The 19,435-nt window shown below is 45.5% G+C and overlaps 1 protein-coding gene across 3 annotated transcripts in view; it reads left to right on the top strand.

Annotated features, from left to right (window-relative positions):
* Positions 1-19,435, top strand: part of LOC104032474 (potassium/sodium hyperpolarization-activated cyclic nucleotide-gated channel 4) — a 113,104-nt gene that overhangs the window by 79,414 nt on the left and 14,255 nt on the right. For all 3 annotated transcript variants that reach the window (XM_075714193.1, XM_075714195.1, XM_075714194.1), the window contains exons 5-7: positions 9,768-9,914; positions 11,899-12,139; positions 14,089-14,253. In XM_075714193.1, the coding sequence (XP_075570308.1) occupies positions 9,768-9,914; positions 11,899-12,139; positions 14,089-14,253 (553 nt within the window). The remainder of the gene's footprint in view (positions 1-9,767; positions 9,915-11,898; positions 12,140-14,088; positions 14,254-19,435) is intronic.

Here is a 19,435-nt window from a genome sequence, read left to right on the forward strand (position 1 = left end):
TGGCTGGGCCTGATCCCCTGGTTGACCTGCACATGCCTGTTGAGCACACTCAAGACAAAGCGCTCCATAATCTTTCCCGACACCGAGGTCAAGCTGACAGGCCTGTAGTTCCCCAGATCCTCCTTCTGACCCTTCTTGTAGATGAGCATCACATTGGCAAGCCTCCAATCATCAGGGACCTCCCCTGTTAACCAGGACTGCTGATAGATGATGGAAAGTGGCTTGGCGAGCTCCTCCGCCAGCTCCCTCAATACTCTCGGGTGGATCCCATTGGTCCCATAGACTTGTGAGCATCCAGGTAGCGTAACAGGTCATTAACTGCTTCCTCCTGGATTATGGGGGCTCCATTCTGCTCCCCGTCCCTGTCTTCCAGCTCAGTGGGCTGAAAACCCTGGGATAACTGGTCTGGCTATTAAAGACAGAGGCAATGAAGGCATTAAGTACCTCAGCCTTTTCCTCATCCTTGGTGTCAATGTTCCCCCCCGCATCCAATAAAGGATGGAGATTCTCCTTGGCTCTCTTTTTGTTCTTAATGTATTTGTAGAAACATTTTTTATTATGTCTTACAACAGTGGCCAGATTGAGTTCTAGCTGGGCTTTTGCCTTTCTAATTTCCTCTCTGCATGACCTAACGAGATCCCTGTACTCTTCCTGAGTTGCCTGCCCCTTCTTCCAAAGGTGGTAAACTGTCCTTTTATTCCCTGAGTCCCAGCAAAAGCTCCTTGTTGAGCCAGACCGGTCATCTTCCCTGCCGGTTTGTCTTACAGCACAGGGGAGCAGCCTGCTCCTTCACCTTTAAGACTTCCTTCTTGAAGTACATACAAGGTACATAGGGAAGAATGACTGATGAGAGGTAGGAATTGCTGCTGTCAGCTTTGCAGAGCCCAGCAAAGCCGTAATCTCTCCTTCCAGAGCTTCATCTTTCAAGATGTCTGCTATACTGGCATTCCCTCAAGCTCTCTGCTCTCCACATTCAATCCCCTGCTCCTCCTCCCCCCTGAACCATCACTATCTGAACTATCGAATGAACCCTGAACTATCCAATGCCTCTTGTTCTTAAAATGTATATTGAAACTGGGTAGATACTTGCATATTCACTTGTCATTATTCTGAAGAAGCACCTGCTGCAGCACAGTTGCGAAGGGGCAAGCAGGTAACACTAAAGAGAAAACCACTTTATAAATCATACAGAAGCACTAATGACATCACCTCTCAGTTCCTGAAACAGCCCTGCTTAACCATCAGCACAGTCCTTCTCACCACAGTTTTATCCCATGGTCTGGCTATCCAAGCAAAAAAGCACTTTACTGTCCAACTGTCAACATTTCAGCCCTTCTGTCACCAGCCTGAATTCAACAAAGAGTAATTGTGGAAAATTTAGTAATTGTAAAGGCTGAAACATAACAACTGGAAGTTGCCATCTCTGTTGGAGACAAAGCAGATGTAAGACCAATATTCGTTAGAGGGGAAGTGAGACACTGCCATTGTGCCTGCCTACTACAATGAGAGCTGAGAATCTGCCTTCTGGGCTTAGTCAGTCCTTGCCCTTTCTTGGACACCAGCAGCATAGAGTCTTATTAGGCAACAGGTTTAAGGAGTGATTTTTTTTTTTTTAATGGTATGTAATTAAACTGTGGAACTCACTGCTACAGGGTGCTGTGGAGGCCCAAAGTTTGATTAGCCCCAGAATATTTAGACAAATTCACATAAGGAAAATCTTTCAAGTGTTATTGAATGCTAAGATGCAGGTACAACCCCTGGTAGTGGGTATCCCCTAACCTGCTTTTGTCAGGAGGGTACAGCCAGGAGCTGGATTGCTGTGGGCCTCTTTTCTTCTTTCTCCTCTTGCTTAAAGCAGCTGAAACTGTTAGAGACACACCACCAGGTGAGAGGAGCCCTCAGCCTGCCCCTTCATGGCTGCTCCTGTGTTTTTAGGCCATTTTACTACGCAGTTCGGTGTTCTGAACTGCCTCCAAATGAACGTGAGCAGGGAATTTGGTGCAGCGATCCTAGCTGGGATCCTGGATATAGTACAATCAAATTAGTCTGGCAACATGCCCTTGCTGATTAGCCCCCCACCACCCCTCCTTTAAACACAGCTAATTAACCCAAGCACAGCACTGTACCAAAGCTGTGTTAATTCTTGTGGCTCCAGGGTTGGCTTAGCCAGTGGTACCTTGGGGATGACACAGTGCAGATACATTAAGATGACTAGTGTCAGCTGCTCTGCTAGCATGGAGTTGGGCAAAGACTGCCATTTATTCCCACACTTACTCTGCCACAAAGCTGTCAGATGAGAGATTTCATGTTCATTACTACTCTGGACAGGATTTGAAGTGTCATTCCCAAGATGATTGGTCACCATGACTGTAAGTTCTCAGGTGGCATTCCAGATTCTTCAAGTCCAAAGGGGTTATGCACAAGTCCCCTCCTGAGCTAACATCTCAGTTCTGGACGTCAGGAAAGCTGCAAAACTCTCTTACTCTTCTGATAATGTGTGTGAAGGAGAGAGTAAAGAGTGTGCAGCAGTCCAGAAATTAAAGGTGCCTGGAAAATTTAATCACATGCAAAATTTAATCAATTTCCTGTTTGAAAAAAGTTTGGAGAGCCTTGCTTCATCCTGTTATGACTGCACTAGTTGTGTATTACCTCAGTCTGCTAAGAGATGACCTGAAAACTATGTTACTGTCCCATGTTACTGTCAGTCAAAGCATTTGGGATTGACAACAAAGCTTACAAGTGATGTGCTTTATGGATTCTATCTAGATGCAAGGGACTCTGATGTGTACTGGGCTCGGTCTCTCAGCAGTGCCTCTAGGTATTTTTTTCTGTATCAGGACTGGTTTTTCTGCATGGTTTGCAGTCCAGAGTCAGCAAGTGAAAGGAGCAAGGTTAGATGCAGCTCCAGTTAACAGGAGAAGTCCAGCTTCCCCCCTGACATGTTAAACAATGGCTGGAATAGCAAAGGGTCCTACCCACATGTGATAGTAAGTCCAAGAAGCATCCTGATGTAAGTTGGCCCTCCTTTGAGTGGGGCTTTGGACCAGTTGACCCCCAGAGTTCCCTTCCAACTTATATATTCTTTGATTCTGTGATTCAAAATCTCTAACTGTTTTCAGGCAGTAAGCAGTCAAGATTTGGTGAGAATGGCTGGCTCAGGATTGTGCATCCAGCACTGCAAGGCAGCTGTCCTTTTACAGATACCACATCCATCTCAGTTTTAGAAGAATGTTTGTAAGAAATAGGTAATGGGGTGGTATAAATAATTATTTGTTCAGTTCAGCTCAACCGAAAAATCGGAAATTTGTGTCAATTGTTTCAAGGTTATTTAATCCTTTTCATGAAAGAATCCTGGGTTGGTTATAAAATGAAAATGTTTTCTGAATGAAAACCTAATGGTTTCTTTTAAAAACATCTTGCAGTGCAAATTGCCTTCCCTTTGTGGCCTTAACTAGACTGGGGTTGAGTAGTTTTTCTTGCAGAAGAATATTTCATTGGTGAACTCACTATTCCTTGAAACTGTTTATCCATGTGTTACTAAGAGAAGCTCCATTTTGAAGCTGTAAAATATGTCTTCTAGATATCTATGCAGTGGTGATCAGTCAGGACTTAAAGCAGACAGTTCAGTGCCCAAGTGTGTGAGTGTGTCCATCTTACAGGTGGCAGTGCCTATACGGAGCATATGAATGCAATGTGCAGGGGTACATGCAGTATCCTCCCCATGCTCACACAAACAAGGGAAGGAAGGAGTCAGCGACATTGCAGCGTCTTTGTAGCACATCTTTACAGAAGGAGAAACGAAGCTGCCATGTAGATTGCCTTCTGTCAGCAGGTTTACGTTAGGGATTCATCTTGGTTTGCTGTATCAGAGGTACTGTGATTATAGCTAGGATTTTGACATCTTATTTCTGAGAATGGAAGCCAGAGAAATAGTTCTGTTCTTTGAGCAACAGCGATGACAGCCTGGTCTGAGCAGTATGTTTGTGCATGCACAAGCACTGCGTGTGTTGTCATGGAAAGGAAACTGCTCTTGCCTCAGCAGTTCTTCATATCCCATTGTGGGATTTCAAACTTCATTATCAGTTTTGAAATTCATTTTGGCACTTGAACTGTAAATAAATAAATAAATACATCATGATGCAAAGCACTAAGCTTCCCTGCTGAGCCATCTCTCCTGGCAAAAGGCTGCTCTCAGCAATACTGATTTCAAATTGCACAGACTCACTGTTCCATTTTCCCCATCTCCACCCTTTGTCTGGTGGCAGGTCTTACCTCGTCTCTCTTGTTTGGCTCTTCCAATGAAAGTAATGTTGATCTCTTTTTTCCCATCACACCTCCAGATATGTGAATCCAGTGACATGACCGCACATCTCCAAAATATCCTGTGATGTGAGTTTCACAGTGCTTAATGAATAATAAAAGATTCATTGACCAGATCCAAAAGTTCCCTGTGCTGGGCTACTGGCTTATGCTTGGATGTGACCTCTCAAACCCAGCAAGGCGTTCTCTTCAGGTGCCTTTCCCAGGCTGGAGCTAAAAAAAGCTGTTTCTGTAGCCATGATGTACGGGTTTGTACATAATGCATTCATCACTGCACCACCTTCCCATGATGCACAGGATTAGACCTTAAGGCTGAGCACCTGTAAGAGCAGACAAATGGGGCATTGCCCACAGCATTTAATACAAAGAGATTTGTCCCAAAGTTCTTGGATAAGCTCTCCTAGGACCTCTGAAGTTAGCAGGCATTTGCATTGCTTGCAGCAAAGCCAGGCCATGTCCTCTGGGTGTGTGACAGCAAACTCGGTGCAATGTGCTGATGGCACCATCCCCCCGTGGTGGGGTTCCCTGGCTTGCACTGTGGCCACTGCAGCAATGCAGCTGATGGGAGGAAGTAAACAACTGTTTTATCAGGCTCATATTGACCCTACTCAGTCTGTTGACATCTCACAGCCCAGAAATGGGATTGTCTGAAGCATATCCCTGCCTGAATAGGTACTGATTAACAGAAAGGGAAGGCAGCTATGGCAGCTGATCATTACAGCCATCCTCAGTGTAATGAATGTTGTGTAGAAAGTGGGAAAAAAGCTCCAAGAATTTCTGCACTAGTCTGTGGTCTTTGTAACAAGAGATAGGGAGCAAGAGATAGGGAGCCTGATTCTAGGTAAGAGAATTTCTGAAGGTATCACTGCAGTAAGGGTAAAAGTGTTCCATGTTTTTCAGCATGTAACGTGGAACACTTAAAAGTCATCTTTCTGTAGCAAACTGAGCTAGTGCCATGGTACGAAAATTAACCCAGTCTTTGGAAGAACTCAGAACCAGGACATTATGTAAAGCTTTTTGCAGAATGGAGGTAGCTATCAAATAGGTTCCAAAGCTGAAGAGCAGATGAACATGGCTTTAAATTTAGCTCATTAATCAAAAGCAAAAGTAGCACTGATAATGTTTGGTGCTGTGCTAGATGTGGTCTGAGTTGTTCTGGTTGAATTGGTATTGAAATAACCACCAGTTCCTACACAACCTGCTACAATTTGCCTGTACCACACTCTGACCCCTCTCCCCCACCATCCTCACATGCAAGCACCCCAGCTCTCTTTCCACAAGAAAAGTTCACTTTTCTTCCCTTAAACCACTCACTCCTGGAGTCATTTGACTCCATGAGAATGTGTCTTGATCATTTTGAGTAAGATGTAGACAGTCATAGAATAAATCCTGAGGATGGGAATATGAATGGCTTAAAAGACAAAAAAAATGGAACTCAGCATTTATTTGGTTTTGATGATTACTAAATGCTGGATATATACTGCCAGCATTCGAAATACTGTCAGAGCATCATAATTTTTCACTTAATTGAAAATGCATTACTCTCCTTTTTCTTACACAAGTGCATCTCTGTTGACATCCATGGAGTCCAGATGTGGAGACAGTGAAAGAGATGAAACTCTGTCCCACAGTGATTTCAGCCTCTTTCTGGAAGGATGCAAGCAGTACAGCTCTGCATAGGAAATGTATATTTATCTTTGGATAGAGGGAGACAAGCATCCCAAATGTCTTCATTACAGTAGGTTATGTGTATGTGCCCATGTCAGCAGGCATACTGTGAAAGTGTGTGTGTTTGAATTAACTGAGATGCAAAAATGGAAATCAACATTCCTCTGAAGCTCTGAAGAGTAATGTGCGTGGACCAAAAGAGGACTCAAAGAGGTATCACTGCCAGGACTGGGATGGGAGCAGCTCTTCTCAGATGCAGGATCTTTTTTATATTCAGCAGCAGGGCAAGGAAATAGTCTGGTCTTTTCAGCCAGTGATTTATTACTGCCAGAGAGAAGAGGATTCATGACAGAGATTGAGGGCATGGAAGGAGTTAAAAAAGGAGTTCCCTTTGGACTGTGTATGATTGGAGCTTTGGCAGAAGGGGATGGGAGTGATGAGACAACTAGGGAAAGTGACCAGTTATAGAAGAAAGAATACTCAGCTAAATGGTTCCCTTTTGATATATTAATACCTCCTTCAAGGGCTTATTTGAGGAAAAACAGACTTAAGAAAATTAGTTAGGATTTAAATGGACTCGATTGTCTTCAGAGAGATTTAAATAATTCCTAAATGAGTCTTTTTAGTTGAACTCAGAAAGTCCACTAATCTCTGTGTGTTCCTCTGAGCACAGGTCAGACTGAGGACATGGAGACAAGTAGGAAGACTGAACAGACAAGCACAAGGGAGAAAGGAGGCAAAAGGGGGCTGTCGGATTAGGCCTGGCCACATCTGAAAGGCACTCAAAGGGGTGCCAACTCAAGGGGGCGTGAAGTCGCTTTAAAGAGTGCCAGATCTGCATAGTATCAGGGCCCCAGTTAAAAAAGGAAGACCTGTAAATTCAGGGTTCTCATGCAAAGTCTTTAATCCCTATGCACTCTGCTGTTGATGTTCAGCACGTGATTACTCTTACCCCTTTGCTTTGTCCCATCACTGAGTGTTGCTGGTGACCTCAGGAGTGATCTCGTTTAGAGCTTAGAGCTAAGACACACATACATCCCACTACACTTTGAAAGGTGCTCCCTCATGCAGTTTTTTAGTGGCCTTTTGGTTAGTCACTATTGATGCTTGACACTGCAGAGTGGTGGCCTTCAGCATGGCTGAGCAGCTCCAAGGAAAGGGGGAAAACCCCATATGAATCTTCAATTTACCAAATGTAGAGAGAAGGGGCTGATGCCTTCATTTCTGAGCACCTCTGCAGACTTCATCTCTGCACAAGGCAGCATTAAGAGCCCACAAAACTCTCCAGCTGGCACTGGTGAGAAGAGGTAGCACTAGCAAAGACAGGAGAGCCAAGATGTGTACCTCTTGTTAACTATGACAGAGAATTATGGTTTCTTATTTTACAATTTTCTTTTATAACCATGTTTTTAATTTGTAATCAGAAGCAGAGCCTTTTCTTCTGGTGAAGTAAATTTGTCCTGATTTTAGTCTGAGCCTTATCTAGGGACAGTGACTGTAGGAGAATCTGACAAGCCCTAGGGACTTTGCAGAGCAGTAATTTATTGCTCTTTGTTTCAAAGCAATAAATCCATGTACAGTAGTGAATAAGCAAAGAGTCTGAGTCGCCCCATCCAACCTGTGCTTGTGAATCTGAGAAGCTGCGAGTATTTTTCCCAAGAAGTAAAGGTCAGTTGAAGATTGATCGCAAGTGCTTGTGGTGGAGAGGAGAGGTGGAGCAGGAAGGTGGCTGGCAGCAGGTGATGAGAGCCATCTTGTGACACTGGTCAGTGTTCCAATTCAAGACACTGGGATAAAACTGAGAGTATAAGGTGACATTTTTGGCAAGTAATTTATTCAACAAAAATACAGCATTAAAACAAGCAGAACTGTTTGTGGATTTAGGATAAATTTAGTAAACCTGCGTCAGCAAAAGCTGGTGCCTAATGTTTTCCCTTTCCATAATGAGTGTCCTGCATGTCCTATGTCTGATTTGCCAGGTCCCATGGATGTCTCAAATGCTGCAGTGCATCTCCAGTATTAGTAGACAGCTATGTTTAGGCATCTGAGCCAAGTCCTTAAATGTTCTGCATTTAAGAGCATAACCTGCAAAATCCTTGATGGGCTCAGATCAGTGAGTTGTCCACATGTGAGATGTTGGTTTCTGCTCCCTTTATCTTCCTCATTCATGAGCTGCAGACTCTGTGCAGCACCTGGCATAGTGCTGCCTGACACAGCGCCCTGCCAGTCTCTACAGAACTTCAGCAATCCAAATAATAAAGTGCAGTGCTCATTGCCAATTCTCTGCCTGGCTCCCTGTAGGGAGGTGGTGACTCGCTTGACTTTGATCATGCTGTAGTGATCATGAATATTTACAGCAAGCTCCTCTGCTGCTAGCTACAGACAAAAAGCTCTGGAAATGCCAGGAAACCCCGAGTGTCCCCTCTGCCACCTTGGCTTCTTAGAGTAATTCTTTCTCCTCTCTGGTGCAGATCAAGTTGTTAGCATGCAAGGCAGTGCCAGCACAGACTGTACTGCGAGCAGAGTGACACTGGTGTGTGCAGGAGAGGTCTGTAATGAGCAGAAGTTCAATAATTAGGCACTTCAGCAAAAGCTGCAGTAAAGAGACATTCAGGGACAGGTTTATCAGGGAGAAGAGGGGAAAGACGGATGGCAAAGGGGAAGCATAGTCCTTTTGTCAGCATTATTTAGTATGGTACATGCTCAGGATCATATTCTGTACTGCGTACCAGTGGGTGGGAGCATGACCATTGCAATGCACACACCTTGTCCCTGTAGCACCTTCAATGCAAGTGGACCCATTTACATTCCTGTGCCCTTGAGGAAGTGTCTTTTGCTCATAGAAAGCACCATTCATCCCCAAATACTGCTGTGGCATCAGTCAGTGTGCCCTTGTATTCCCCTCTAAATGACATGATGGAAATGCAAATCATTAGGTAAAAATACGGTCAGGTTAGATAGCATGAGTGCATGGGGCAATAGGGACCCAGCAAAAGGTGACAAAAATCTGGACCTGTGCAGCCCTAGGTGGGAAGCAAAGGTGCCATCATAGCTTGGCAGATGAGAACACAGAGGAGAGGAAAAGCAGGCCATGGGTATTGCAGCTTCAACCGAATAACTGTCAGATTTCTGTCTGTCTGTGTCCTTCAGTTTATCTGTGACTGTCAACATCCAAGGCAGGACTGTGTTCTGCTGTTTTGTACAGCCCTGGTAGAGTGGGTTTCTGTGCTTGGCTGAGGTCTTGAGGTGCTGCACATCACTTACTGGTCTGAGAGCCAGGCTGCCAGGTCATACACCCTGGCAGCCATTCTGCTGCGTGCCATGGAAAAACCTTCTGTTGAGGGCACATTGTACTTCTTGTTCTCATTCTGCACAGGATTTGGACAGTCTTCGCTCAGCATTATTTGCTGAGAGGAGATTCCCAGCTGAGTACTTCTTACTCATCTCTGCTCCCAGCTTTTGCTATATGTGTAGGGGAGAACAGACATCTGGGCTGCTCAGCACCCAGGGAATGAGGAGTTGTCTCCACAGTATAACTCACTGAGGATAAGTTTAAAGGTTAAAACATGGGGCAGCCATTTGGGGAATATAACAATGGTGTCTGCAAACTCCCCGTTTGTTCAGACAGTTGCACTCTCCTGCACCAGATTTATCTGCCTTGGCCTGACTTGGCGTGAAGGAAGCAGGTATGGGTACGGTCTAGCATGTGCTTGTCCATGAGCGGGCGCCATTTGTTGCATGTCCTGCTAACTCCTTCTCCTCCTTTCTCCCTTGCACAGTACAAACAAGTGGAGCAGTATATGTCTTTCCACAAGCTCCCTGCAGACATGCGGCAGCGCATCCATGATTACTACGAGCACCGCTACCAGGGGAAGATGTTTGATGAGGAGAGCATCCTGGGAGAGCTGAGTGAGCCCCTCCGAGAGGTAAGGAGCGGGTGGTGAATAGGCAATGCGTGTTTCTGTCATCTTTGGCAGCTGTGGAGTTCCTGGTGTGGTCTCCTGTCTCAGTGCTTTGCAGAGGACACTATCAGTTGATGGGAGAGGTGGGAAGCCAGCTTTCCCTTTAGCACTGGTTCTGTGTGTGCTCTAATGTCATGCCCAGCAGAGACAGCACATCTCTGTGTCTGAGCAGCTGTAAAGGCACCATTTTGCTTGGGGCTGTACCTGTTCCTGTGTTGTGCCTAACTTTCTGGGAGAGCAAGACCAAGAAGAACATGGTCCACAGCTTGGCTACATCTCTGTCAAAGACAGTTTCATTCAGAGGGAGTGACTGTCCTAGCCATTGTTGTATGTCTGGTATTCCCTTGCCTTGGTCACAGCAGAAGTCATTGCTGTGGAGGGAGAAACCCAGGCCTTTGGCATTTGCAGGACTCCTGCCTGAGTCTGTTAATTGCTGCAGCACAAGTGATGTCTGACATAAAGGCAATGGGGCTGCAATATGTAGGCCCTGCCACCTACTCATCATGTGAATAGGTACATCTTGGCACCTTCTGAGGCCACAGCAATGTCTGGCAATGTCATCCCCATTCCCAAAGAACCCCTGCAGGAGAGCACTCTGGAAAGTGCCTTGCTATTACCTCACACTTCTGCAAGACCCCTTCCCTCCCCACACTCACACGTACCACTGCCTGGTACAGCATCTCAGTAAGCTCCCACCTCGTGCTCCCTAACATTAAGCTGTATCTCATGTATTTACATAAACCTCTATGCAGTGTGCTGGCCTCATCTGTACCCCATCCATCAGCTGTACCAGCATATAGAGTCAAAAGAAAGGAGGAGCCTCCTAGCAGGGGCTACACTTGAAACGAGTTTCTACAGAAACTCCCCTCCCCTAGCCGAAGCCTAGCAATGCAGGTTCTCCCTAGTATATGCCTCTAATATGGCATCCACAAGCACCAGAAGCAGTCCTCCTCCTGTCTTTCCCCCAAGTCACGTACCTCCATAGAAGAGAGAAGAGCTGAGCATCTACCAGCCATATATTAAAACTAGTTCTGCCAAAGTCTAAAAGGGCAACCCTGAAACGAACCCCAGTGAGGATGAGAGAGATGCTTCCCCAGCCCTCTTTCTTCCTGCTCCAGTCATCCAGATCCTCCTTCCCTGTTTGGCTGGGGAGCATTGCGCTGAGGTGATTTACTCAATATCACTTTCTGCCACTTTCTGAGTCTGAGCAGCTCCTGTGCAGTGGAAAGTTCTGTCATACCCTCTGAGTGACACCAAGCCACAGGAGGAGGCACAGTCCCTGTCTGCTGTATGACAGCTGAACAGCTGAACTGGGTTTTCTTCATCTGAGGTTGATGATCCAGCCCATGTCTCAGTGACTGGTGGGCACCTCTCCCTCCCCTCTCTTGACACTGTCCCCAGCTGCCCAGGATAATTCTTTCTCTGAGCACCTTGACACAGAGCACCAACAGCACAGCCTTGTGCTGTTTAATATCTCATTGACAAGGAAGGGCAACAGAGAATGTAGGGCTGCCAAGGTGAGTTATAATGTTTTCCCAGAGAGGAGCCCTGGGTTTTTACAAAAAGCATTTCACCAGTGCTATGCACCTCTCTCACAGTCCAGAGTTTCCTGCAGAAAGAGGTATATTGTGTGTATTTGGGAGGTTGTGAGGTATCATTCCTGCTCAAAGAGAAAGCATATGAATGAAAGCAGTGAAGTATGGTGTCAAGCTGTGAGCTTCAGCTCACATTGCTACATGCATCCATTCCAGCCTGCACAAGGGGAGCCAGACTAAGGGAACAGCATTTTTTTCCCACTTTCTAATGTACAGGTCAAGTGGGGGATTTTCATAGGTTATTAGATGTTGACGAAATACATGTGTGTGTCTTTTCTGCTCCCTGTCCCATCTTTTCTCCCCGCTCCCTCTCTCTCTTTCTCTCTCTCTCTTTTGCATTACATCATGGTCAGGAAATCATAAACTTCAACTGCCGGAAGCTGGTTGCCTCCATGCCCCTCTTTGCCAACGCAGATCCCAACTTTGTGACATCCATGTTGACCAAGTTGCGGTTTGAGGTGTTTCAGCCAGGGGACTACATCATCCGAGAGGGCACCATTGGCAAGAAGATGTACTTCATCCAGCACGGGGTGGTGAGCGTCCTCACCAAAGGCAACAAGGAGACCAAGCTGGCAGATGGCTCCTACTTTGGAGGTGCGTGCTAGTGAGTCACCCTTACATAGCGATATCAACTGCGTCCGGGACAAGGTAAGTCCTGGACGCACAGGGATGGCAGCATGTGGAACTGATACCCCAGGCACTTCCTCCTTCACCTTCTGTCTCTGTTCATCTCACCTGTCTTGCAGCTTCCCATATAGTAAGTTGTACAATGGGAGGTGACTGGGACTCATGGGCAGTGCAGGAGTCTAGATAATAAATAATAACAAAATGGAGAAGGGAAACAGTTCTTGTAGGTTCATTTCTTTTTGCCCCAAGCAAACTGACAGATCTGTGAAGCTAAGAACGTAAAGGAAAAAAAATGGAGCATTCTCAATTCTCCAGGCACATTTATAGTGTTGTCTAGTCCTACTGTCTGGCATTTATGATACGAGGTGCTGTATAAACACAGAGGAAGAAACATAGTCCATCATCTCCCCAGCCTGTGGCTCAGCAAACTGTCATGAAGGTCAGCAGGCAGGCATAATGTATTAGCAGCAGAGCTCTGGAGCAGTGAAACTAGCATGAGGTCAGAAAAGACTGTAAGAGAAGATTTAGGATATTGCTCTTATGAGTAACACAGAGACACCCCTCTTATCAGAGCCCTGTAGAGGCCTCACTGACAGCCCAAGACAGACAGTTCTCTGGTAGATGTATGTTTCAGTATGAGTACTGAATGCACCACAATTAATGGCCTACTGAGAGGGGGCAGAATGAAACCTGCCTTTCCTTCCCTTCAATAAGGCCTTTTCTCTGTTAAAAATTCCCTATCATGCATTTCCTACTCTCTTCTTAGACTCTTAGTTCCTGTGAAACAACCTGTCTGCACCTACCTGGCGTACAAGGATTTTGCACATCCCTAGCAAGCTGGGTCAGTTTGCTGGGATTTAGAGTTACAACGTTGGAGTCAGGATACCCTCACTCTGACAGATTTGATTAAAATTGCCTATGGTATTCAATGTGGTTTAGATACCATACACACAACTCCTCACACATATTCAAAGCCGGCACGGTCTCACAAGCATCATTACCTTAGGAAAGCAGCCTAATAATGCATTTATAACTTTGTAGTGCTGCTATATCAGCGCTTTGGGGTAGACTCAGAATGAATCCTGACAGTGGTGCTGGTGGATTGACACCCAGCATACAGCTGAGAGAAGAGTGCTGTCAGTCTTCAGGTCACACCATCTGTCTTCAAGTGCCTGTCTTAGCTGTCCATACTCCGTGTGTGATCAGTGGAAAAGCAGGACTCAGGAGCTCTCCGCTGAGTGTTCAAGGAGCATCTGTGCGCAAGTCAGGGATTTATGGTAGAGTCAAGGGCTTTCTGTTCTATAACCAGCTGAGCATCCTCCTAGAAGTAGCTGACTGCCATGTACATACACCAAAAGTTAGTAGGTGCCACTAACTTGGCTTTCCCTGACAATTTGTAAGCTTGTGGCACATCTACAAAAAACTTTTAAAACTTTGAAAAGACAAATATTCTGAGTGTGGGGATCAAAATTGCTACCAGGCACTAAGGCCCCAAGTCAGCACAGAGCCTTTACTACAAATCTAGAGAAAGAATTAGCTTCAATGAGAGCATGGCTTCTTCTGCTCCCAGTGCTCATGAGGAGCTGGAGAAAGACAGCTTCTCCACTCTGAATGCACAAATGATATCTTTGATAATCCACCATAACAAAACTTGACTGGCTAATTAGATCAGCAGAATCCCTGAGGTGCAATTGTGTGTAGCAGCTGCCACAACTGAGCACCCTGGTATTTTTAAATATGACTGCATATGCAGAATATTACCACTGTTCATGTTTTCAGTGGGAGTGCACGTAGAGTCCAGCTAGTGAGGAGACTGGGTGGCAGGCAGGACTGCCCGTGAGTGACAGTGCCAGGTCTTGTATTCCAAGGGTGATGGTGTCTAACCCTATGTTCTCAGGCTGGGTCTTTCATTCCAGAAATTTGCCTGCTGACCCGTGGCCGGCGCACAGCCAGCGTGCGAGCTGATACCTACTGCCGGCTCTACTCCCTTTCAGTGGACAACTTCAATGAGGTGCTGGAAGAGTATCCCATGATGCGGCGAGCTTTTGAAACTGTGGCTCTTGACAGGCTGGACAGAATTGGTAAGTAGAAGGTGTGAGGGTCTCCTTCCCCGTACCTGCTGCCTTGGCACGCCATCTCCAGGCTTGGTCCTTAGTTCTTTTGCTGGAGTTGTGAACTGAAGGAGATCCCAGCCTGTGTCTCCTTGCCTGACTTCAGCTCCTACAAGGACCCCCATTCATAATCAGTTAAATCCACATCCTTCTCTCTCTTTCTCTCTGACACATACACATTGCTGCCAGCTCCTGCTTACATTTGTTTCCCTTTCCAAGAATTCTTTTTGAAGAACCGAGATGTGCAATCTGAGGCCATCAGGGCCATGCTGGTGAATTCACTAGATTTTGAGTTTTAGCTCAGAATAAGTAAGTACCCACAGCTTCCAGGTTCAAGAGAAAACAGACCAGGCTGTGAGCCCGAAGTCCTGCAAGCCAACCCCAGTATTTCAGTGAAATGTTCTGTGGCAGAAATCATCTCTCAGCGTGGGGACTTGAGTGTTTGTTAGAGTGTGACCTCGTTTTGCAGGGGATGCTAGCTAGGGTATGACTGTATAGGTTATTGGTATTAATTTTTTTTAAGACAAAAACTAGCATCTACGTTGATGAGGAAGAATATTTTTCTCTGGTATATCTGGTATATGAAATGCAGACCATAATGCTCCTTTTTTGGACACCTTTTTTTTCTGGTCATAGTTGGCAAGCAACTGGAGAAGCAGGAAGCACCGTAGGGAAGGGAAAGCTTTGGGTGCTTTCTGATCCTAAAAAGACTCTTGTGCAAAGCCATCAGCAAAACACAACCACAAAGCACCTTCCCAGCTGTCCATTAGAGTCCAACTATAAATATATTCAGTAGAAATAGGTACCTGATTGAACAAAGACATGGAACAATTGATAAAAATCTAACCTCCCACAGCCCAAATTAAACACAATTAACCAAAGAGTATTATTGAATTGTTATAGCTCATAGTGACCCATCCCAGGATGCTCTCCTGTCCTGTGGGAGACATAACCTGTGCTGCAAACATCCTTGTGTACCTAGAGAAGACCAGGATAACATTCCTTAATCACAGCCAGAGCCGTTTAACACAGTGACTTATATCAGGCCATGGAAGAAGTCTTTGCACAGCTGAGGACTGAGCATTTCAGAGTCCCAGTCTAACTTCTTCAGCTTCTTATTATACATCTCTTAAAAATGTATGCATTTTCATTGCTTTTCAGAATCATAAAGGTCAGTGCAGATCTGAATACAGTGCAGAAGATGAGAAGGATAATGGGGTGAAGGGGGTAGGGAATAAGCTGGCATCCCAGCAAGGGGTGCAGTGCCTCTGGGGCTTCTCATGCCATTGTATTCTTTGCATCTCATTACCTGCTGGAAATCAGAAAGTGTGACCCCTGAGGAAAAGGTTATGAGCTAAATACGTACAGTTTGGCAAAGCCCATGCTAATAGGGCCATAGTGTAAGTGGCAATAGTCCCATCACTTGGGTTATTTAAATTAGACTGAACAAACCGCTAAGAAAATGTAATGTCAGGCAAAACCAGGGATCGGCCAGCTTGACATCTCAAATTCTTTGGCTTTAGATCATCAGTGCTGCTCAGCTTCCTAGCCTGACGCAATCTGTGACTGTGTATACAGGTAGGCAGGGTGTCCTCTGCTCCTTGTCTTTTGCTCTGTGTGCTGCTGCACATGTAACTGAAATGCATGGAAAATTCTGAACCAGCATAAAGAACATCACATGCTTCTTCCTCTAGGATAAATTCCCTTCCACACACAGCTGCAAAATGTCAGCATAAGGTCAGAAGGTGACACAGAGCAACTGGACTAACAGGCCCTTTGGTGCAGAGCTCTGGCATTGTCCTACCCTCCTTTTGCCATTCTGCTGACCTGAGGCAACATCAGTCCCTATGCCATATAAAAGGCAGAGACCTTCAGAGTCAGACATTGAAAATCCTAGTACTACTCTTGTTTCCCTGGCAATCAGACTTGAAAGCTGCCTGTTCTCTCAACTTTACATCCTCTAACGGTTGCAAAATTGCATCTTCATAGCACCTTCCAACCCTGTTGCACCCAACACTCTTTGGCTGGATTTTCCCAAAAGACCCTAAGGGAGTTACGCACACCCTTCTGAAATTGGCAGATCCCATGGAAATCCCCATCTTTATAAATAAGGCATTTCTTCACCTTCCCCTGAAATGTTCACCATCCAGGAAGAGCAGCGCAGTAGCTGTGTAACAGCGTGTGACTTTGTAGGAAGTCAAGATTACTCCATTCTGCTGAGCTCTCTCTGAAAGTAGAGGGATTATTCTAGAGGACTGAAATTAAGGAACAGCAGTTCATGAAAGCCAGGTATGAACAGAAGCAGGACCATATTTTTGGTTCCTGTTATGTTCAGCTCAGGATCTGTACACAAGGTGGAAGCAAATGGGAACTTCTTTCCAAGTCAGTGGTGCATTCACTAACTCCCCTCCACCCAGATGACAACATGTCCTTGAGAAACCCATGCCTTACTGAGTACATGAAACGATTCAGAGGGCTCTATCACTATTCTGGTACCAGGATAAGATCCAGCCAGTATTCCCCCTGTGCAGTGAGGAATTAAGAGAGCAGGGAGAAAAATCTCAGTCCATCCAGTCACAGTGACTGGAGAGATGTTTACAGGATTACCTGCTATACAGAGGATTTGGAAAGCATGGTCTAAGCTTGTCTAGGTAGCAGGGAGACAGGATGAGAACGTAAAACCTCATCCCTTGAAGCAACAGGAGCAGTACTGGTTGACTGGAGGTGTGATGAGGCATTCACTTTGCAGAGCAAATGCAGTTTGAAATCCTGTGGCTAGGCGGAGGGGCAGGTGCAGACTGATCTGTGTGCCCCCATCACTTCCTGCTGGTAGCTGGGCAGTGCAGCAGCATGAAGGGCACAGCCCCCCAGGGAGCTGTCAGCTACAGTGATCACTCAGCAAAGAGCATGTTGATGTATCCTTCTAACCTCTGTTGTTAATGGGAATTCATATTGGCATCCTGCCTGTGCCATGCATGGCTGGGGAAGAAGTTTCCCAGGTGTTTTGCACTTGCAGAGCTCTTTAAAGACCAGAAGGGATTAGTCTCCATGAATTTACTAAGGCTGGGATTCTACAAAGATTTGTGTCCCTGCTTAACTCTGCTCTCTGAGTAACTTCTCTGAGTAACAAAAGAACTCCTCAACCTGCAGAATATCACATGCATAACTCTCCACAGGCTCAGGGCCTGAAGATTGAGGCTCAAGGAAATTAGGCTGATCACTGATTAATGATCATTTTATCACTGATTAAATCTTCCTCTTTTTCTTGTTCTTGACCAAGCTGTAAAATTCTTTGTAGTATTTGTGTTGAGATGATTTGTTCATTTCTCCAGTGAGTAATTCTTTGTCTGACAAGCATTGGTGAATCGTCCCAGTTTGTGATGTGTCAGTTAGTTACCTAAGTCACATCATTCTGTTCCTGACTGGCTTTGAAACCAGCTTTCAGTGACCACTGAAGCTTAAAATTAGATTTTCACAGGTATTTACACTTGTAAAACACAACCTCTCAAATGTTCATTGAAAGTAAATACAATGTGGATCGTGAATATTGTCAAATCAAAGTTCACTGAAGCATTCAAAAAATATTGGGGTGCAATTATTTTCCATTGTTCATTGTGCTGTAATAAATACCATAAATGTCTGTCATAAGGTTGCTTACCATCCATATCAAGGTCACTGGTGAGAGCTGAACGCATACTTAAAGCCAGAGGAAGTTATTTTTTCATTCTCATCAGAATTTTTCACCACGTAGTTTGAAATGCATATGTTTTGAATGCCAGTTGCATATGTTTTGATACAAGGATCCCAGTTAACCCAGGATTAAAAATGCCTTACATTTCCTCCCGGCATTGCAGATGCTAAAAAAACAAAGGAAAGCTAAGACAACACAATACCAGTCTCTAAACATAATTGTATAATATTATTGCAGTACAAGAGTGTCTGTTCAAGATATTATAGTGGTAGAAGTTTTAAAAGCTTTGTCATATAAACAAGCCACAAAAATAGCTGTTCCCAAACTTTTTGACTGGGCACTCTATTTGTCAGCTCATGATCATGCTTCTGCAATTGAAATCCTGCTGGGTTTGCAACCCTGCTTGTCTAGGTCATGACTAATACTCTGGGATCTGCTGCCTCGGAGGAAGGGCTGGCCTGTGTTAGGCTAGGTGAACTGTGAATGAGAACATCTGGGATCTGTGCCAAGCTCTGCCACAGGTTCCTTGTTTGTCCTTGTCATAGAATCATAGAATCATAGAATGCTTTGGGTTGGAAGGGACCTTTAGAGGTCATCTAGCCCAACCCCCCTGCAGTGAGCAGGGACATCTTTAACTAGATCAGGTTGCTCAGAGCCCCATCCAACCTGACCTTGAATGTTGCCAGGGATGGGGCCTCTACCACCTCTCTGGGCAACCTGTTCCAGTGCTTCACCACCCTCATTGTAAAAAATTTCTTTCTTATGTCTAGTCTAAATCTATTCTTCTTTAGTTTAAATCCATTATTCCTTGTCCTGTCACAACAGGCCTTGCTAAAAAGATTCTCCCCATCCTTCCTGTAGGCCCTCTTTAAGTACTGGGAGGCTGCAATAAGGTCTCCTTGCAGCCTCCTCTTCTCCAGGCTGAACAATCCCAACTCTCTCAGCCTGGCCTCATAGGAGAGGTGCTCCAAGCCCTCAGATAATTTTTGTGGCCCTCTTCTAGACCTGCTCCAGCAGGTCCATGTCCTTCTTGTGCTGAGGGCTCCAGAGCTGGATGCAGTACTCTAGATGAGGTCTCACTAGAGCAGAGTAGAGGGGCAGAATCACCTCCTTCGACCTGCTGGCCACGCTTCTTTTGATGCAGCCCAGGATACGGTTGGCTTTCTGGGCTGCAAGTGCACATTGCCGGCTTATGTCCAGCTTTTCATCCACCAGTACCCCCAAGTCCTTCTCCGCAGGGCTGCTCTCAATCTCCTCATCCCCCAACCTGTACTGATACTGGGGGTTGCCCCATCCCAGGTGCAGGACCTTGCACTTGGCCTTGTTGAACCTCATGAGGTTCACACAGGCCCACCTCTCCAGCTTGTCCAGGTCTCTCTGGATGACATCTCATCCTCCTGGTGTGTCAACTGCACCACTCAGCTTGGTGTCATCTGCAAATTTGCTGAGGGTGCACTCAAT

Source organism: Pelecanus crispus, chromosome 7 (genome assembly GCF_030463565.1).
Source record: "Pelecanus crispus isolate bPelCri1 chromosome 7, bPelCri1.pri, whole genome shotgun sequence".
NCBI lineage: Eukaryota > Metazoa > Chordata > Aves > Pelecaniformes > Pelecanidae > Pelecanus > Pelecanus crispus.